At 41.1% G+C, this 21,343-nt stretch overlaps 1 protein-coding gene across 6 annotated transcripts in view; it reads right to left on the bottom strand.

The window, feature by feature from the left end:
- Window positions 1–21,343, bottom strand: part of NTRK3 (neurotrophic receptor tyrosine kinase 3) — a 932,433-nt gene that overhangs the window by 781,779 nt on the left and 129,311 nt on the right. For 5 of the 6 annotated variants that reach the window (XM_029575284.1, XM_029575285.1, XM_029575286.1 and 2 more), the window contains exon 1: window positions 15,955–16,221. The exons of the other annotated variant lie outside the window; for it this stretch is intronic. In XM_029575284.1, coding sequence (XP_029431144.1) covers window positions 15,955–16,202 — 248 coding nt within the window. In that variant the 5' untranslated portion in view covers window positions 16,203–16,221. Of the gene's footprint in view, window positions 1–15,954; window positions 16,222–21,343 lie in introns of those variants that run through there. 6 annotated transcript variants of the gene reach the window in all.

The raw sequence follows: 21,343 nt of genomic DNA, 5'->3' as shown, positions 1-21,343 counted from the left end.
AAGTACAGTACAGTCTGTAGGGCATGCAAACTTTTTAAAAGGAAGATTGTGAACTAATTTGTCAAACCCATGGTATATCTGTGGATTGGTTGAATTAAGGCCAGATGTATAGGTTCCCCATTGGCATAAAATGGTAAAAAAAATCATTAGTTAACCTGATCCATAGCTTGCAAGAATTTTTATTTTTTTTTAAGAAAATGGGGCAGTTATTGGAAAAGCAGATTTACAGAAATCCGCTGGCAGATCCATATAAAATCTGACATGGATTTCCATGGATCACGAGATTGCCACAGGTCCACTGCAAAATTCTACAGATTTCTCCAAACTCTTCCGTTAAAAATAAAACTATAGATTTTTTTTTTATGACTACTAGGTAAATCTGTACTTTTTTTCAAACTTATATGCTGAAATATGCCTCGTTTGCATTGATTTTATTGACCTAGGAAGCAAAAGAGAAACCCTACATCTCAGATTAGTGAATCCCTGAGACAATATCTCAGAAGACAATCAAGCAATTGGGATGCATAGGAGTGCCCATCTTACAGGCGGATTTTAAAAGCCCTACATGCACCACAGCCGGGAGATACGCGAGTATCTCGGGCCAGCGTGCGCCATGCGGATTTTAAAGGCACCTGAGTACGCGTATTTCTCCCAGCATGCACACAAATCAGGAAGTCAAAAAAAGGGTTGAGTGTGGGCGGAGTCTGGGCGGGACATGGGGGTTCCGGATCTGTAACCTGAAGTATGCGCGTAAGTATTTAAGCGCACAAGCACACACTGGGGTCCCCTACCATGTAACTTTACTTTTGCTATAGAAGGCATGTAAGTTTAAAAAAAAAAAATCAGGGCTAGTCAGCAGGGTTTGAAGAGTCGGGGTAATAGGGTAAAAGTGAGGCTATCTAGCTAGGGGGGGATAGGAAGTCCTATCCTTTACTGGGGAAGACTGGGAATGAACTGGGGAAATGGGTACTTGCGTCGGTGCGCGTACCTAGCAAGATCCCCCCACTTTTGCAGTAAAGGTGGCATTTGCACGCACATGTACGCCTCTACATAAAATTGCGCGCACATGTACACGCGAACTGCCAATTTTATAACATGCATGCATAGACATGCATATGTCATGCACGCCCATGCGGCTGTTTAAATGTTACTGTCACCACGAATATACAAACACAGTTTGACTACATTGGCATACACAATTTCAAAATATTTTATTTTTACAGATGGACTACTGTGGCATTTCTCTCAGTCTAGCCACTCTAACCTCACCGTTATCCTGCAGATCCCCACTCAGAGAAACTTAGTAAAATGATAGCAGATAAGTCTGCCCATTTGTCTTCCTTACTTTATCTCCATCACTTTGAATAGATAAACACACGGATTTCTCATACCCAAACCAACACCAGCTGCCCCCTCCTCCGTGTCCCCGTGTCCTCCTCCATGTCCCCCATATATTTCCAAATCATGCACATTTCTGTTAGAGTTATAACCATGGATGCTCCATGCAGGTACCTTGTTAGAAGCCTAATGCTGCTGTGCTGCTGATGTGAGACTAATATATCACACATCAATAGTTTTCCTACAGTATGAAAGTGTTGAATTAATTGACTGCTCCTATAAACAACTTTTTTTTTTGTCAGAGCTTGTCCTATATAGTACAGTGAATGACAAAAGAAAGTGGGAGTGAGAACTCTAAGCAAACAAGTGCATGATGGGTACTGGCTCCATAAGACAAGTTTAGTAAACCAACTACCCACACAGTGAGCTTTAAGGAGCAAGACTATTTATCTAGCTGAAACACATTTGACATATTATGACACTGAGAACAGCAATTACCTAAGTACATACAGTAAGAGAAGATCATTTAAGACTTTACAACTCTGGTTAGAGGAGAAGCTTCTAGCAACTCGTGCTCACAAAGAATCACTAAAGTTCTTCTAAAGAAGATCCCTTGCATATTAATGTAGGGCAAAGATTTTGACATTAACTTAATGTCAAAAAGAAAAAGAAATCCATATCATAAAACTGCAAAAGAGAAGCAGAAAAGCACCACATATTAAAAAGTGAAAAATCCAGTGGGTGATCAAAAAAACAACAACAACAACAAAAATCACATCAAAAAATATATACAGCAACCAGAAAAACTTCTATCACTATCTATAAACCCAATGTGAAAAACAATTTAGAAAGATTGGGTTTCATCTAAAATTCAGATCAGGCATTTAAACCAGAGGAAGGGGGTGGCGAAGGGAAGTCAATTAATTCAGGCTGACCCCTGACAAACAAATGAAGATTGTGGGGAAAGTCGCACAAGTGAGAAACTCATTAGCCTATTCTTGAGCATTGGGGAAGGTTAGGGGAGCAGTTATGAGGCTGTATAGATTATAGAGATGTCAAGGAGAAATAAACAGAAGGCCATTAGCAGAAATGCACCTAGACTCTAAGCAATACAATTCCTGATCTGCAAGCCCTCATGGCAGCGGCAGACCTAGATATTGTTGCTATCACGAAGATAAGATTTGATGAGTCTCATGAATGGAATACAACCATACTGGGCTGTTTAGGAAGTTGGCAGAAAAGGGGTGGAGCAGCTCTTTATGTAAAAAAATATATCAAAGTAATTGAAACTCAGGGGGTTTGGGGGAAAAGACAAGGCACCATGGGCTACATTGGAAAGGGGGTGATGGCACTTCCATTTACAAACCACCAACTCATGTGGAGGAACTGGACAGAGAACTGGCTGAAGACATTTATAAGGTGGGTAAGAGGGGAAGCTGGTGTTTGTGGGACACCTCTCTTTGTTTAAACATAGACCTACTCTAGTACACTTCTAGTGACCAGGCAGTGGCTACATAAATAAGTACTTGGGTTTGCTTGTCACTGAAGAATGAATTGGAAAAGGATACGTAATAGATGTCATTGGGATCCGGACAGATATGACATCTTTTATGGAAGATAGTGTGTGTACAACTAGCCAAACTGAAAGTGGACAAAGCCATAGGACCAGATGGGATACTCTATAGGAGAATAAAGAAACTCTAAGAAGTATAATTATTTACCAAAGATGCTCGTTTCAAAGTCTTTCTTTTCTTTTATAGCAGTTATCTTCAAAAACATTGATTAGACTCCCACAAATAGTCCAATAACATATGGGGTGATATTAAATGCATTTGTCCTGCTAAATTCAGCACTTAGACAAATGTTGGGGTTTCAAATTTCCTATACACTGAATGCCTCAGACATCTAGCTAAGCAGTCATCTGGCTAAACCTTAACCAGATAACCCATATTTATTCCGGCGACATTCTGGTGTCAGTACTGTTTATCCAGCTCAGCAATATTCTGGGTTATTTGCTTAATGTAGCCAGCTAACTTTAGGCCTGCCTGATAGCTGGGTATCTTCAGCTGTGTGTCCATGCAGTTGCATATCTGGTAACTTAGCTAGATGCTCTACAGCTCAATGTTGGCCTAAAAAAAAAACCCCTCAGGTGCAAACAGACAGCACTAATCATGTTTTGGCGCTATTGTGTCTGCCTCAGGGGATGCTTGTAGTCTGCTCATGTGCAAACACAGCTCCCTACAAAACAGAAACTTTAGTCAGATGAAAAAGTCCCAAAATATATCTCACAACAGAGTCTGGGAACAAAAGACACAGATAAGTAATGAAGACCCAGAAGGGTCCAATCAAAATCTTCTCATCCAGATGATGCCATTGACTATGGATAGTCATCATGATTCATGGAGAAGAAGCTGCCTAATTAGTGAAGCTCACCTTACCTATTCACTATTTCTGTCAGCACCAACCATCTGAAATCTACACACACAGAACACCACATGACATCGTGTCCAATTGGTCTGTGTAAAATAACTGGAAAAAAAACCAAAAACACATGGACCTCTCAAAGGCAGGTTTTTTCATGAGTATGAACTTCAGAATCAAAGTTTAACAGACAGCGATCGTAGAAGCAACTGTTGGAAATCCTGAAGTATCATAAAAAGACAGTCCAGTCAAATTCTCCATTTAATCCATGAAGCGTTAAAGTCTGAAATTTCAAGATCCATGTTTCTTCCTGTTATAATCACCACCACACAGGGATAACTGAACATAATCAGTGGCTGTAAACTGCAAATCCTCAAAAAGAGGTGTTGCATCCAAACCGTTAGATGCAAATGACGCTTCTATTTGTTTCTTGTGAAGACAGCTTCATTTCTTTTGTTAAACTAACACAAAGCGCTCTTTTGGTCTTGCCAATGTAAACTATATTGAAGGGGCATGCCGTAATATTCATATATCATATGAGATGCATTGCAATTGCTAAAGAAATAAATATCCACATGTCCATTTAATGACTGCGAACCATCTTAAGAGGTGCTGGATTGTAAAGCAAATCTTTTATATTAATAGCCTGTTTTAAAGCAAAAATAGGAAGTTCACCAAGGATATGATGTTTCATTAGTTTGTAAGAAATATTCTTAGTTATCACCTGGATCCTGAGGACCCTGCTATACAGACTTTTCATAGACTTTTCTCTAATAAGACATTTTCATGAAGGCCTAAGTTTCAAAATGTGACTAGAAAGGAGCATTCGGCATAAAAGTCCCTACAAGCAGACGCAGGCCTTGCCATGAACTTTTGGCGTTTGCAAGGCCAAGACTGAGAAACAGTTGGCAAGCACAACATTTTATGTAAAACTCCCAGAGGTTCCTAGTTCTGAACTTAAACATGAGATTTACACTGCTTTATCAGCAGTTAAAACATCGGGTGACGTTGTTGAGAAAGAATTTAATTTACTAAATGCGGAAGGACTTGCATCAGTCCAAAAATGTATGCTTTAGCTAAGATTCACAAAACCTTTCCAATAGACATTTCTGAGAGCACTCATTCCATCAGTCCTCATTCCATCAGTACTTCCTACATGTGTGGTTCTGTTGATTCAGTTTTCTGCTTGTTATTTTGACTGTTACTATGTTCTTTGTAAAGGCTATGCCTACCTATACCGTGGTTTTAAGTTATCTGTAAACCGACACGATGTGCAAACGGTTGTCGGTATATAAAACCTTTTTAAATAAAAATAAATAGATGTTATCTCCGTTTTAGAAGCCTCTCCTGAAGTACTTTCAGATCTTTAGATACGGCAAACTTGTACGCTAACACCCCTCATGACAGCACACACTTCATATTATTAGAGGTCTACTAGACCTGCAAAGTGGCGACATCAGAGGTTCTGTGATTTGGCAATGTTAGACCTTAAAATCAATTTTTTTTTGTAAAGATTTGAAGGTTTCCACTACCAACAGATAAACAGCACAGCTCTAGATGCCACTATGGTACTCTGCATTGAAACCTGTATGTCAGTGCGCTGGAAAAACATTGGCTTTCATTATCCTTGTTCAAAGATCAGGTCAGACTATAGTGGAGGCATACTGATGCTGTCCTATTGTTTTGGATGTTGTGATGCTTATAGACAAATGGAAGCCATGACAGAGTGTATAACTTGCATTAACTGTTCTGAGACTTCTTGTCCACTATATTGGAGTGAGTACATTGCTGAAGGCTGTTTTATTAGCTATTATATTATTAATTTTGTAACACTCTTTATTGCAGGGTTTTTTTTTTTGTGGTGCATGGCCTCTTAAGCAAGCATTACCATTGCCAAAATACTGTCAGTGTCGGGCTGATACATGTGGTGAGTTCTCATGGGACCCTCAATCTAAAAATGCAGCTAAGTATTTCATCTTCTTACTGATATGCTTTTGTTATGTGTTTATCACATACACTTTGATAGTTCACTATCCAGCTTAAGTATTTTATCGGCAAAAAAAGAAAAAAAGCTTCATTAAAAAGGCAGACAATTTGGTATATGATTATAAAGAGTGCATGAGAAGTCATTACTGTTACCTGCTTACTCTGCATCCATGAGGTTTAGAGTTCATTGACTAGCTGCATAATTTATGATACCAAGTCTAGTACATTATTCTATAGTTGATATATTATAGGCTCTCAATATATCATGGTGCATGGAGTGGAGAAGTAGCCTAGTGGTTAGAGCAGTGGGGGTAGTCGCACTGCTGTTCCTTGTGACCTTAGGTAAGTCACTTCACCCTCCACTGCTTCAGGTACAAACAGTTTATGAGCCCTCTGGGGCAGGGAAATATCTCCAGTAGTTAAATGTAATACTGAAGTGGTAGAAAGGCATAAAATAAATAAATATATAACAGCCATAGCCTACTATAGATATTAAAGAGAGCACAATTTACTATAAGGCCACCAGGTGGCACTGTTCTGTTTTAGGGGTTCAGGTAAGGGGAGGAGGGGGTTCTCTCTTTACTATTCCTTTGCATTGTGTGAGTTGTTCAGGCACTGATCTCCCTTAGAGGGGGGTTCCACTCACTCCGTCTCAGGCTGTAACAAATTGAAAAGCCCTCTATATTAAAGTCCTGTTTCCTATTCCTGCTATGTCTTGTTCTAGAATATGTCTGAATAAGCTGATTTGGATTTATTTGTTTTATATGGTTCAACAGCTGCGATACAAATTTTAAGTTTACCCATCATGCAGGTTCTTCCAATGTTCCTTTTTTTGGATATTATGATCTCCATTGTAGATGGGAGATTTGATTTCTCCATCTTTTGGAAGGTAACAGATATTTATTTATTTATTTAACATTTTTCTATACCGACCTTCATGGTTAAAAACCATATCAGGACGGTTTACATCGAACAGGGGTAAAATAACTAGATAAAGGAAAAAAAAAAAAAACAAAGTTACATTAAAACGAGGACTGTGAACTTGGAAGCTAGAAGAAAAATATAAAGTTAAGTTGAAGGGAGAGAAACAAATTCCGGACTAGAGGTAGTCCAGACTAGAGATATAAGTATACTGTTTGATTTTACCAATTGCTATCCACAGCAACTTAAAGAAAAATTGTTCATGGGGTAGTTCCTTTGGCTACGTAGATTGTTTTTGAGACATTCATGATCTCAGCCTGAATTTTAAACTCAGCATAGACAATTTGTGGCATTAGGTTGTCCTCCTTGTATGGCACACATGCATATAAGCATGCTGTAAAGATGTGAATCGGAACTGAAATCCGAACCGATTCTGGTTCCGATTCACATCTCTATTCTGTATATTGCAATAGGGTGTATTTATGTGTGCCAAAGAAAAAGATACAAGAAGATCACATTGTATGTATCCTGCCTTTTTCTCAAATGGACATCTTATTTCTTGACATTGGGAGAACTTGTGGTTGACCAATGCATTCAAAAGACCTTCTATTTTTACTTTTAGATGGGATATTCATAAAAAAATCTTTTGGTTAAGTCTGCTTTACCAACCATTCAATCCCAAATGGATTGCTTTCTCAGCCGAGGGGGTCATTTCCAGTGTGGACAATTGCTCTGTTTGTCCATAAACATTATAGGGATGTGCATTCTTTTGCAAATGAAATTTAAAAAAAAAAAAAAAGGCAATGTAACCATTTCATTTTGTTTACAATTTTGAAACTAAAAAATAATCCTGTCTAAATTTTAAATATTTTTTTTTGTTGCTTCCATTTTTGGAAATACCGTGTACTATTTGGAAATAGTGTGCCCTCTTTACCAAATAGCATGCACTAATTTTAAATAGCCGGTACTATTTCCCAAAGCCAAACATAGAGAATAAAGAAAATTCAAGAACGAAAGTAACTTTGGCAGGCAAACCTCCTGAAATGAAACAAAGGTTTTGACCTGCAGACCCTTAAATGGACATCTGGGGGGTGGGGGGAGGTTAGTCCCTGGATATGCAGATATCTGGGGGGAGGGGGGAGGGGTTAGTCCCTGGATATGCAGATATCTGGGGGGGGGGGGGGGAGGTTAGTCCCTGGATATGCAGATATGCATATTAAATGTCTTTAGCAATTGCGACACATCTCATCTTGAAAATGCTGTTGGTCTTCCCAATTTACATTGGGAAGACCAAAAAAAAGCACGTAATGCTTGTTTAATAAACACCCAAGATGTCTGCACAAGAAACTGAGAAAGCACCATTGATATTTCACTGTTCAGACAGAAACCCCCCACCCGACCCATCTTTTTAAGGATTTGAAGTTTATAGTCATTAATCAGTTATCCCAAGAAATGGATGTTGAAACTTCGGACTTTAATACCTGATGGAGAAACTGACTAAGCCATGTTACTTCAGGATTTTCTAGATTGAAGAATCTAAATATGTACACCCTGGAGGAAAGGAGGAGCAGAGGTGATATGATACAGACTTTCAGATACTTAAAAGGTTTTAATGATCCAAAGACAACGACAAACCTTTTCCGTCGGAAAAAAATCAACAGAACCAGGGGTCACGATTTGAAGCTCCAGGGAGGAAGACTCAGAACCAATGTCAGGAAGTATTTCTTCACAGAGAGGGTAGTGGATGCCTGGAATGCCCTTCCAGAGGAAGTGGTGAAGACCAGAACTGTGAAGGACTTCAAAGGGGCGTGGGATAAACACTGTGGATCCATAAAGTCTAGAGGACGTGAATGAAGAGTGGGTGGCTCGCGGGAATGACGGCTACTACCTGGAGATAATACCCTTATTCAATAAACATACACACGGTTAATGCAACTCCAACATTGCTCTAAGCTTCAACGGCAAGAGGAAATGTGGAAAAAAGGATTTGCATTCACAAAAAAGCGGGGAGTAGCTTGCTTGTTACGGTGGTTACTACCCCAAACCAAATAAGCCTGATACTTCACTTTCAATGCATATCCAGCATAGCTCTCTGCTTCAACGGCAGGGGAGAAAGATCGATACTTCACGCATATCCCTCTGCTTCAACGGCAGGGGGAATGAAGAAAAGTGGATCTATATACAGACAACAACCAACAAGGACTGAATTACATAGTCTGGGTAAACAAATAAGCATGGGTGTAGCTTAATTATTGCGGCGGTTACTACCCCTAACTAATTAAGCTAGATATTTCACTTAGATGCAGTTCCAACACTGCTTTCTACATTAATGTTGGGGGTGGAAGGGAAATAGAACCAAAAGGTTACTAAGAGCCAAGAGAAACAGATAAGTATGAGAAAAAAGAAAAGTAGAAAGGTGCAAAGCTTGCTGGGCAGACTGGATGGGCCGTTTGATCTTCTTCTGCCATCATTTCTATGTTTCTATGATTAGATCAGGGGTGAGCAAACCTTTTCAGCCATGGTCCGTCTCCCCCCCTTCCATCATTACAGTTTGTTGGGCCCCCCACCCATCAAAGTTGGGTTACATCATGAATATAAGAGATAGATAGAGAGATAGATAGATATACATATATAAATATCAAAGTCTCCCACCAACCAATCAGCTGTTGAACCATTTGCCAAATAGCAGGCAATCACACTGCCAGCCAGAAGTTCAACATTCCAGTTTTGATTCTCTTCAAGTTGCTGAAAGGAGCAATCAGATATACACAAACGGATCGATGCAATACAGTGCACTCAGCCGAGCGCACTGGTTAACCCATGGTTGGTCACATTTTGGGGATCAGCATATCCAAAACAGGCATCCAACCCCCCATGAAGCTAATAGCGCTCATGTAAATTCATGTTGATGAGGCTATTAGCTTTATCTCCTGATGCAAAAAAAAAAAAAAAAAAAAGTGCGCCAATCCGCACATTTTTACCCTCAGAAATTAACGCATGCCTGGAGCAGGCATTACATTTTTGAGGAGCTTCTAAAATTGACAGAAAAGCAGAAAATACTGCCTTTAATATTAGGTCGGAGGAACTGAAAAAAGGAGTTAGGTACAAAAAAAAAAAAAAAAAGAAAAGAAATTAAAAAAAAAAATGTGTGCCAGTTGTCAGGTTAGGAAAATGGATGCTCAGTTTTACGAGTGTCTACTTTCTTAACCTGTGCACAACCACAGGTTAAGGAAATTGATTCTCGTTAATTTAGCAAAAAAAGACCCTCCATCCAGACTGCCCAGCAAGTTGACTAGGATAGTAACTGCTGCTTATGCAGGTTAACTCTAGGTGTAACATTTCTGTATGGAGTCAACAAAGCTTACCCATATCTTCATTTCTAACCTTTTGAATTCCATTACTGTTCATGTCATCACCACACCTCTTTTGGGAGGGCATTCTGTGCATCCGCCACCCTTTCCATGAAGAAATATTTCCTGAAGTCGTTCCTGAGTCTATCCCCTTGGAGTTTCATATTGTGACGCCTAGTTTTACAGCTTTCTTTCCTTTGAAAAATGCTTGATTCTTGTGCATTATTAATACCTTGCAGGTATTTAAAAGTTTGCATCATATCTTCCCTGTCTCTCCTCTTCTCCAGGGTATACATATTTAGGTCTTTAAATCCCATCTCATGACTTCTGGTGCAGACCCCACATCATTCTGGTTCCCTTCTCTGGACTGCTTCCATCCTGACTCAGTATTCCAGGTGAGGCCTCACCCACAATCTGTATAGGGACATCATCACCTCCTTTTTCCTGCCTCTCTCTGTGCGGCCCAGCATCCCTTTGGCTTTAGCTACAGTCTTGTCACCTTGCTTCGCTGCCTTCAGATCATCAAACACTATCACCCCAAGTTCCCTGTCCCAATCCATGTACATTAGTCGTTCCTCCCCCCCATTTACCATTACTTGAGGTCATCTATCAAACAACCAGTTTGTAATCCATTTCATCACCTTGGGACCCATTCCCAGGCTTTTCATTTTATTTATAAGCCTCCTATGTTGGGACCATACCGAAACCTTTGCTGAAATTCTGTGCTGAGCAGCTTCAGCGAGCTTTCAAACATTGGTTTGACCTGCTCATTTGTTTTGATCTGATGAAGGGAGAATATAGCTCCCAACGGAAAGTCAAGAAATGTTTTAAGTTAGTCTAATTAAAAGGCATCACCTTATTGTTTTTTTTGTTTATTGACCACATTACTTCGCAAATCTACATGATACCAGTCTTTCTAAATGTTTAATCATGTTGAGTTTATAGAAGGTTTTCAAATTTCAAGGTATACAATTCTATGTATTTTTTGATCACCCATTTAACTGTGGATTCATAGGGCTCATACAGTTATAGGTTCCTGTAACAATGAATAATGTGATATTACAACTTGACCATGACTGTCATCTGTAAAGCAGTTTGTTATCTATAAGAACATTCCCATTGTTATTTGGCCTTTAACCACTTGTGACTCATTGATTTACGTGCAAATACACCTTACTTTTTGCCATCATAATGAATAGTTATGACCAATCAAACCTCCAAAACTTGACTGCACCCCTTTTAAAACCATAGCACCTTGAATACTGCTGCTGATGGGTAGCTATTCACCTCCAAGTAAGATATTTTTACGATTAAAAGTATCAACAAGATTCAAATTCTATAAGATCTTCAAAGTTAAGCATTTTGCAAACAAACAATCTTTGACCACCAAGTAATAAAACAGATGATATCAACATTACTGGAAACAGAATTAAAGATAAAGCATGGCAATGCAAATAATGACTACAGCACTGCATTTGATGAGAATTAAATGCTGAATCTTTCAGCGGTCCCAATTCCAAAACAAGCTAAAACTTGGCAGCCCAAAAAGGTCGGTTTTAACCCACAGTGCACAAAGATAGTGTAGATGATGGGCAAAGGGGATACAAATACGATTGGAAGCATCCCAAGAAGAACCATGAAGCTTCCTCTTTCATCAATCCATTTTATGGAGTTTGAGCTACAGCAAAATGGGTTACACTACAAATTTTCATTATCTTCCACCAGCCTCATTGAATCGACATCCCTGAGCTTGGATACTAGATAATGTTACAAGCAGTTACACATGTAGGATATAAGGAAGAAGCATGGACACATCAGCTCTTTATAAAGAAAGAAGAGACAAAACAGACACTAGAACAGTAATCAACAGAGGCTTCTATTATATTAAATTCATAAGTATCCTTAACACTACATTCGTTCTTATCACTAATACTAGATTATGAAGGCGATATTCAGCACCACTTAGCCATATAAGTTAGGACTTATCCAGAAAAGTGGAGGTGGCTGATCTGGCCCTTCTGAATGGCCATTGGCCACCACTTAGCCAAATAACTATTTAGCAGGATAGGGCAAGGGTATTCCAGGGAGGAGTCAACTTAGATGGATAAGTTGTCTAACTTGGATAGTCAAACATTCGTATAACTTATCTGGCTAAGTCTGGTTGGGCCATAGGGCTGTCCGAAAGTTAACTGGATACATTTATATGGCTAACTTTAGGATAACTAGGAATATATTATTCAGCAGCATGGTCGTTCCACTGAAAAACAGGCTAAGTTACTGGAGGGGGTCATCCAACTTACTAGTTGAGCTGCACTGTGACTGAATATTATTCTCTGTTCTTATGTTTTTATACTTTTCTGTTAGCAGCAAAATATAAGAACACGTGAAGTGCCATATTGGATCAAACTAAAAGGTCCATCAAGTTCAGCTTTCAGTCTCAGAAAGTGGGCAGTCTGGGTCACTAGGAAGTATCCAGCAGATACCTTAGATCCATTATTTTTGCTCACTCAAAAGTACAAGCAGTGGCTTTCACAAGACCCCTTGGCAAATAATTGTTTATGGACTTTTATTTAGGATCTTGTCTAAAACCCTTTTCAACCTAGCTATGCTAGATGCTTTGACCACATTCTTTAGCAATAAGTTCAGCTTAATTAATAAGCATATTACTACTGTAGATATTAGTTTTTAGGGTGATAAAAAAAAAACCAGATTTGTAGGAATTTAGTTAAGGATCATGGATGTTGAGGGTGCAATAGAACATAAGAGAACCTTTAACAAATCTGCATACATGCATATATACAATCATCCGTCCCTATACATAGCAGTGAATGAAGAAATGACAGAATCTAGACATCCAATGCCACTGTTTTACTGAAGCAGCCAAATGATTACAAAGAGAATCTGAGTAGTTGTCTATAATGATCTTATACTACATAGAATTTCTAGCTCAAAGCAAAAACTGTACAGTGAACTAAGGAGAAAAAATGCTGTTCATTAGTTTCTGTTATTCTAAATATTTAGCAATAGCCTCTTCTAGGTTTTTTCACTCTACTTGGCTAGGGTTAGGGCAAGGGGATCATGAAGCGAAACACTCAGCAGCATATAGTGACTTTTCTTGAGTTGGCTACGCACAACTATGTGATCTGGTAGTGGAAAAAAAAAACCTGAAAAAAAAAAATCAATGAGCTTCCCCCTCCCTTTGTGTAGCTCCAACTGGGTGCTTTTTGGGGAGGGGAAGTACTGTCTGCTACAGTTAATTTTCAGCAAGCTCCTTCTATCCCTTAGCTGACGCCAATGGAGAGATCTGCAACAGTGAACAACAGTACATGTCGTTTTTTGTAATCATTCAGTTGCATCCCAAGGTATCGCAGCACGTTCAATATTTAACAAGCCAATCAACTGCATAAAATGAGAGTGAGAGAGATGGTGGAAATGTGAGCTTCCTAAAAAAAAATAAAAAAAAAAAATATGCACGCTAGTTCAACTCAGTGCTTCTTCCAAAAGGCAAAGTAAGCTGCATCCTGAAGCAACAGTTCCAGCGGTCCCGTGCTGCAGAGATGTTCCCATTCACTCTACACACAGAAACCTAACCTTCTCAATTTTTTAAATCCAAAACAATAGTTGCACCCTGTGAGCGCTGCCTTCTTCTTCTTAATATTTTTTTTTTTACCCCTGCTCTCTGATTCCATGACCCAGTCCTGTCTTCGGAAGAATGAGCTGTGGTGCATGTGATAGTCAGCAGGTGACATGAATGCTAAACTCCTGGTGCCATACTGGAAACGAGGAGGAACACGGGACCAAGAGCCAAAATATGGAAGCCTTTCTACAGCTTTCTAGGGTGAAATGACATTTCCATTAAATGTTTGCCTGGGAGCATTTTTCAGCCTTCCAGCAACCAACCCAACCAGAAGCAAAAATCTAGCACTAGGCAAGCTTCAAGCAGAAGCTCGGAAAGAGGAAATCCTGGGGTCATTTTATCCAAACTGTTCTGGAGTTGGGGGTGAAGAGGGATCCACAGAATTTTAAACGGTTGGCCCGTGTTAGGTGATAGTAAGTGCACTGGTAGAGGATGCAGTTTGAAAAATCCGAGGTTACCCATCATTTCTGTCTCCTAAATCACAACGTACTTTTGTCATTCTCAACTTCAAATTTCTCCATTGAAATATCCAGCTCCTTGGGCAGCCAGCTTATCCCTGTTTCTCATTCAAGGTTTATAAAATTGCATTCTGTACTCCCACCCCCATCGAGCTGAAATTCCTTCAATAGTATTACTTCATATAGAAATCGGCGTCTAAATGTATCCCATACATTAGTGATTTGCTCCAGCAGTCATCCAGTACAACCTGGCAGATAATGCTTGGTGTCCTTACCATTGTATCAAGGAGGTTAAATGGCAAAAAAAAAACCCAGCTATAAACAGTAAGCACAGCGTACATGATTGCTTCATTCCAGTCAGATAGATAGATAGATAGATGGATAGATAGATAGATGGATATCTTACCCTAGAGAGAATAAGTGTTACGCTGTAGAAAGACGAGCAACAGATTTACATCCTTCATGAAAAAAAAATATATTTTTTAATTCATTGGATTTTTAAAGATTTGCTAAGAGACCATGCTCTGAATACCAGACAGTTTCTTTTTTTTTTTTTTACTGGGACTAGATCCGAAGAAATTTGCAGGGCCAATCATTCACGAACCCACCCACCCCCACCTCTCCAAAAAAAAAAACAAAAACCTGTTAACAGCGACGGCGCTGCACTGGTTCGGTAATCTTTATCCTACCAAGGCAAGACAAGAAGGCATTTAAAGTGGGCACTGCAATTATTCTTTGGGGCTTTGCAGCCAATTTCACTGTGACAAAACACTCCCTGCCTCTGGAAAGGGATTATCCGGAGCTGGAGCACGTCCTGTCTGTCTCGGGCTATTTCACAAGTGCGATAAAGAATTAACCCCTCACGGCGCAGAGCCGACTGTCCAGAAGGGCGAAGATCCGAGAAGGGGGGGGGGGCATGTTTTCCACAGGGACGTGAGGGTTATGGAAATAAATAAAGCTCTGCTATTGCCATCACAACGCCAAGGGCAAGACTTAGGTATAAATACAGAAATAATAATTTAAAAAAGGGACCGCATTTAGGATACTTGGGATTGCAGGATAATAGTTGGTGCATGGAGGGAAGAGATTATTGGCAGAGAGAGATCTACCGCTAGGGCTGGAGAGAACAGCGCAAAGTTGATCTTAACACCCCCCCCCCAGCCACCCATCACAGGTAATGCCACCATCTTTCCGCACCCCTATTTCCCCGTCAGAAAGCGCGATCACACACAGGGATCCATGCCAGGATGAGGAGGGGGGGGGGGGGGCAGAAAAGCCATCAGACGGAACTAAACAGATATCAAAAAGAGCCGCCTTCTCCTTCTCAAAAGTGGCTTCCAGGGAGAGCGCGCAGAGCCCGGATTTTCAGACCAACCCTGGTCTGGCCAGAGGCAAATCCAACGGCTCCGGACTCCTTAACTCGGATAACTAGTTTAAGAGAGCAAGCACCCGGAATACACAAATAAATTACAATCCGAGCGGTCACCTTGCATGCCCCTCCGCCTCTATGTACTAAAGCGCGTTAAGTTTATTCAAGCTAAGTATGCTCCAAAATCATCGGCATTTGATGGGAACAGAAAATTAGAGTCATGGGGGCTTTATTCAATAGTTTGCCACAATGAGACAGGAAGGGGGGAAGTCCCTTTTGCATAGCCCTCCACTAATGAACTTGAAAATACAAGTAAACCGCATTGCTCTCCTAAAGCCGGGGCAAAGTGGCTGCACCTGAAACACTAATTGCAACACAAACATTTGGATTTTGCAACTTAGCCCGGGCGCGCTGCCCTGTTTCCTGAGGGGCTGGGAGGGGGGGGGTAAGTAATGCATTTTGGCAGCCACTTACATTGAAGTGATGTTCCTGGAGATGTCGGTGATGTTGACGCCGGCGTTGCCATTGCTGCTCCCAGACTCCTGCCCTTCCAGGAGGGGAAAGATGTTGCCGTCGTCCGCCTTCCTGCAGCCGATCTCGGTCTCGCTGCACAGGCAGTTCGGGGGGCAGGCCAGCACCGACGCCAGGGCGTCCAGCCCGACGCTGCACAGCAGGAAAATCCTCCAGAAGCTGCACTTGCTCGGGCAAGGCGACGCATCCATCTCCGCCAGCTGCTTTTTTTCCAACCCAAGAAAGGAGGAGGGGGGGGAAGGAGAGAGAGGGAAGGAAACCAAGCTGGTAAAAAAAAAAAAAAAAAAAAAAAAAAACCCCACACACCAAAAAAAAAAAAAAAAAATCCCCCGTGTGGCTTGCTCAGCAATCAGATGCAAAATCCTCCAGGCATCCTGCGAAGGACTCAGGGACCCAGTTCTCGGAAACGCATCGCCAATCTGCTGTACCCTCCCCGAGTGGCTCTGGTTCCAGGTTGGAGTTTGTGGGTTTGGTGGAGGGTTTTTTTTTTTTGTTTTGTTGTTGTTGTTTGTTTGTTTTTTTTGTTTTAAACAGGAGAGAGGTCTGAGACACTTCTGAAAATTGCAACAGAAGACGGCGACAAAAAAAAAAAAAAATAATAATAATAATAATAATAAAACAACTGGTGCTAAAGTCACCAAATCCCACCTACTGGGCAGAATTAAAATTGACACATCTGCAAAAAAAAAAAAAAAAAAAGAGGTAGAAGAAATCAAGGGAGAGAGGAGGCGATGCCCACCGGATCAGAGATCAAGCAGCGCAATTTTGGAAGCTGGGGTGGAAAACCGCTCAGGACCCGCACCTGCGCCGAGCCCAGGTCTTCCAGGCTGGGAGTTTTCCAACGCTCGGGCGAGGAGAACATTGAAGAAGAAAAAATAATAAATAAATAAGCCGTGGAGATCCAGCAAGGCTGAGAGAGGACTGCGAGAGTCTGCACCGGAGCCAGGAGCCGGGAGTTCAAGCTACGATTGCAATCATCAGGACAAATTAAAGCTCTCCCTTTCAATTAAATTAATTTTTTTCCCCCCAGTTTTGCAGCAATCACGACGCACTGAGAAGGTCTCCAGCCAGGGGGTGGGGGGAGGAAGTCACTCATGGGAGCTCAGATGTGTTATTCCCCCCGTAGGATCATAAAAAAAAAACAGGGGGGAACCCAATTTAGGATAAGAAAGGCAGTAGGCTTCAGTCTGGCCACACAAACTAAGGAGGAAGCAGCGATGAAGCCCCAGCTGATTGTAAGAGCATTCAGAAAGTGAAGCTGCTAGGACAAGAAGTCTTTTTTTTCCCCCCTCTCTTACGGCAGGAATCTGCAGTCAGACCTGGAAAAAAAATACAAAAACCCAAAACCCAGCAAGTCTTAGAAATAAAAACCATTAAGAAAACATTTTTTTTTTTTTTTTGGATTAGAGCGAGGAGGGACAGAAAAGCAACAGCCTGGGAAGAGCCTGTCGTGATGAGCAAATTAAGATGCAAGGAGCATTTTTTTTGGCAAGCACCAAAATCCAGGAAGATCACAGCTCGGCTTTAATTTGCCTCTGCCCTTCTTCTCCGCTTCCTTGGATGGCTTGGCAATTACTCTGCTGCTCGCTCGCTCGCTCTCTCTCCCCCTCCCAAACCGCTTGGCGAGAATGGACACCCAAGGATAAACGAAGATGAACCTGCAAAAGGAAAGGGGGTACAGGTGTACACAGCCGTCCAAAAAAAAACCAAAAAAACAAACCCCAAAAAAAAAACCTGCACGCTTCCGTATCCCGAGACGAGCTGCTGTCTCCTGTCCAAGGAAAAGAGAGAGAGAGAGAGAAAATAAGCCGAGCGTCTCAGCTGTTTACTGAGAGCGAGAGAATCAAAGCAGTGTGATCCTGAGGAGGAGGAGGGAGCGGAGGGGGGGTAGGAAGGGAGGAGGCGATGCAGGCAGACACACGCACACACACACACACGCACATCACCAAAACTAATTCTGCATGCTGAGGAGAAGGAAAGGGTAGGGAGACTGCTAACGCCTTCTTCCACAGCACTTTAAACTTAACACACACACACACTCACACACACACACACACACACACACACACACACCACCACCAAAACTAATTCTGCATGCTGAGGAGAAGGAAAGGGTAGGGAGAAACATAGAAATGACGGCAGAAGAAGACCAAACAGCCCATCAAGTCTGCCCAGCAAGCTACGCACTTTATCCATTTGTTTTCCCTTTTTCTCTCTCCCACCTGTTACTATTGGCTTCCAGTACCCTCCAGCCCTAATTCCCCTCCACTCCACCACCAATTTAGAGAGCAGCTCCGTATCTGCATCCAAGTGACATCCAGCTCAATTAGGGGTAGCGACTGCTGTAACAAGCAGGCCACCCCCTTGCCCCATACTCTTACCCACCCCTGTTTTTATTTTTTTGTTTGTTTTTTTTATTTTTTTTTTGGAGATAGCAGCCCTCCATCCTTCCGCTCCGTGAAGGTGGAACACCAACTACTGGCCACTGGCATCCCGCTCCGTGAATGCCTCTGTGGCTACTGCCGCTCCGTGCAGTGTTTGAATGCCTCTGTGGCTACTGCCGCTCCGTGCAGTGTTTGAATGCCGCTGTGGCTACTGCCGCTCCGTGCAGTGTTTTGCTGCCTCCACTTTATTCATGCCCTCTAGACTAGAGACTGCTAACGCCTTCTTCCACAGCACTTTAAACTTAACACACACTCACACACACACACACACACACACACACACACACACACATGTTGATTGCTGGCAATGCCTTTGCAAAGCACAAAAGGAAAAATAAAATACATCTCACCGAAACCAATACTACATCTGTGAGTTGTTTATAATGAAGTTAACATATTCTAAACCCTAAGTTTGTTTTTATTCTCCTTTCATAATTTTTTTTTGGGGGTCAAGTAAGTGAATCTTGGGTCCACTTACTTGGGTAAGTGGACCCACTTTCTTACCCAAAGTAAGTGAAAGTAAGTGGACCCACTTTCATTTCACTTACAGATCCACTTACTCAAGTAAGTGGATCTGTAAGTGAAATGAGGAGGAAACCCTCCTCATTTCACTTACAGATCATATCATAATGGGTCTAGACAAAGGCTACTCCTTTTTATTAGTCTTGTTAGACATTTCGGCGGCATTTGACACCGTCAACCACGCCATCCTTCTGGATCGCCTAACAGATATCGGTATCTCTGGATCAGCCCACAGTTGGTTCAAGTCTTTTCTCTGCAACAGATCTTTCAAAGTTAAAATTAATAATCAAGAATCGCCCTTAACAAAATCAACCCTTGGGGTACCACAAGGATCCTCCTTATCTCCAACCCTTTTTAATATTTACCTCCTCCCCCTATGCCAATTGCTAACCGATCTTAATTTAATTCATTATCTGTACGCAGACGATGTGCAGATTCTAATCCCTATTACAGAATCTATCTCAAAAGCGCTCAACCACTGGAATAACTGCCTTGTATCTATCACCAGCCTCCTCAATAAATTAAATTTGGTCCTTAATGCCTCGAAGACGGAGCTCCTTCTCATCTCTTCAAACGAAGAAAATATTCCATCATCATCCCCACACAACTCCTACATCAACCATAAGCATGTGAGAGACCTTGGGGTTCTTCTTGATAATCGACTAAACCTAAAGAAAATGGTCAACACCACATCTAAAGACTGCTTTTTTAGACTCCAGGTTCTAAGACGACTCAAACCACTACTATTTTTCCAAGACTTCAGGACAGTCATCCAAGCGCTGCTATTTGCCAAGATAGACTACTGCAGTGCCCTTCTCCTTGGCCTCCCCAAATCTACCACCAAACCACTGCAGATGATACAAAATGCCGCAGCAAGATTACTGACCAACACAAGCCGCGGCGATCACATTTCACCCATCCTCAGAAATCTACATTGGTTACCAGTGTATTTTAGAATCCTTTACAAATCAATCACCCTAATACACAAATCCATCCATCATCAACTCCAACTCGACCTTGAAATCCCCTTTAAACTACACTCCTCCAACAGACCAATTAGAGATATTCACAAAGGCACTCTGAATTTCCCCCCCAACTAAGGCCACACGCCTTTCCTCGACCAAAGACCGAGCTTTTTCAATAGCAGGTCCATCTATTTGGAATAACATCCCGTCAAGCCTCAGATTAGAACCCTGCCTCATTACGTTCAGGAAGAAACTCAAGACGTGGCTCTTTCATCAAGCCTTCTCTGATCCTCCAGACAATCACTAGTCGTCATTATGCTCACATGGACGAATGGTCTTCTATCCTTCAAAAGATGGACTCGGGCACTTCCAGGTTAAAGCACCTTAAGCTGTAACCCATATTCTTTCTGTATTATGTTACAATTACTTCCTGCCTTTACCTTCTTCCAGCTATCAAGCGTCCAAGTTTTTACTCCTTGTTAAATGTAACTTTGCCTTATTCACCTCTATTGTTATCTACTTTATGTTTTGCTTCAGTTATACCCTTGTTATATGTAAACCGATCCGATATGGTTATTACTATGAAGGTCGGTATAAAAAAGTGTTAAATAAATAAAAAAAATAAATGCTGTCCTTTGACAGCCCATACATAAAAACTGTGAATTGCACAAGGATTTTGATTGCTTCACAGATTAGGCATTTTTGACCTCTAAGGCCATGGTCCATGCAGCAGGCAACACTAGACCTGATGTCATCACATCTTGCCTTTTTTTTTTTCCTGCTCTTTGTGCCACTATTTCACAAAACCAATATGGATTACCACTTACCATTTTAGCAGACTAGTGACTCTCCCAGAATGGCAATCCATCCTCCAGAAGTAATACTGTTCTTAACTTTCCTCTTTTAGCTTCAGTGATGTATGTGTTTATAAGTTATAAATTAATTGCCTGAAAAGTAAAATTCAAATCTGAAAGCAATTTATGATGGTAATTGAGTTCACATAAGGCCATTCAAGGAATAACACAGGGAGGCATCTTGTCATACATGGTATAACTGTGATGTTTTAGTGCTGTGATAGTTACAACTTAGTGAGTCTGCAGCAGCAAAGGCATATTTTTAATGCCTCCTGTATTAGCTATTGAAATGCTACCCTTTAAATGAATGCATTAAATAAAAGCAAAGACAAAGAATTTAACATTCACAAACAAGTTATTATATTTGATAGGATCCTTTAGAACACTGTGGGGCTTGTTCTGATTCCAGTTCCATCTCTGGAAAATATGAAATAAAAGAAAGATTGTTAAGATAAAAGATTTGAAAATAAAGAATATTCTGGTCATTGAGTCAGGTGGAAAGTGCCCCCTGGATCGATCTCTGAATTGAGTCTTCCACTTCCCTAAC

The sequence above is a fragment of the Rhinatrema bivittatum genome, chromosome 13, assembly GCF_901001135.1.
Source record: "Rhinatrema bivittatum chromosome 13, aRhiBiv1.1, whole genome shotgun sequence".
In the NCBI taxonomy this organism is placed as follows: domain Eukaryota; kingdom Metazoa; phylum Chordata; class Amphibia; order Gymnophiona; family Rhinatrematidae; genus Rhinatrema; species Rhinatrema bivittatum.
The sequence above is the reverse complement of the archived record's forward strand: the minus strand, read 5'-3'. Positions and strand labels throughout refer to the sequence as shown.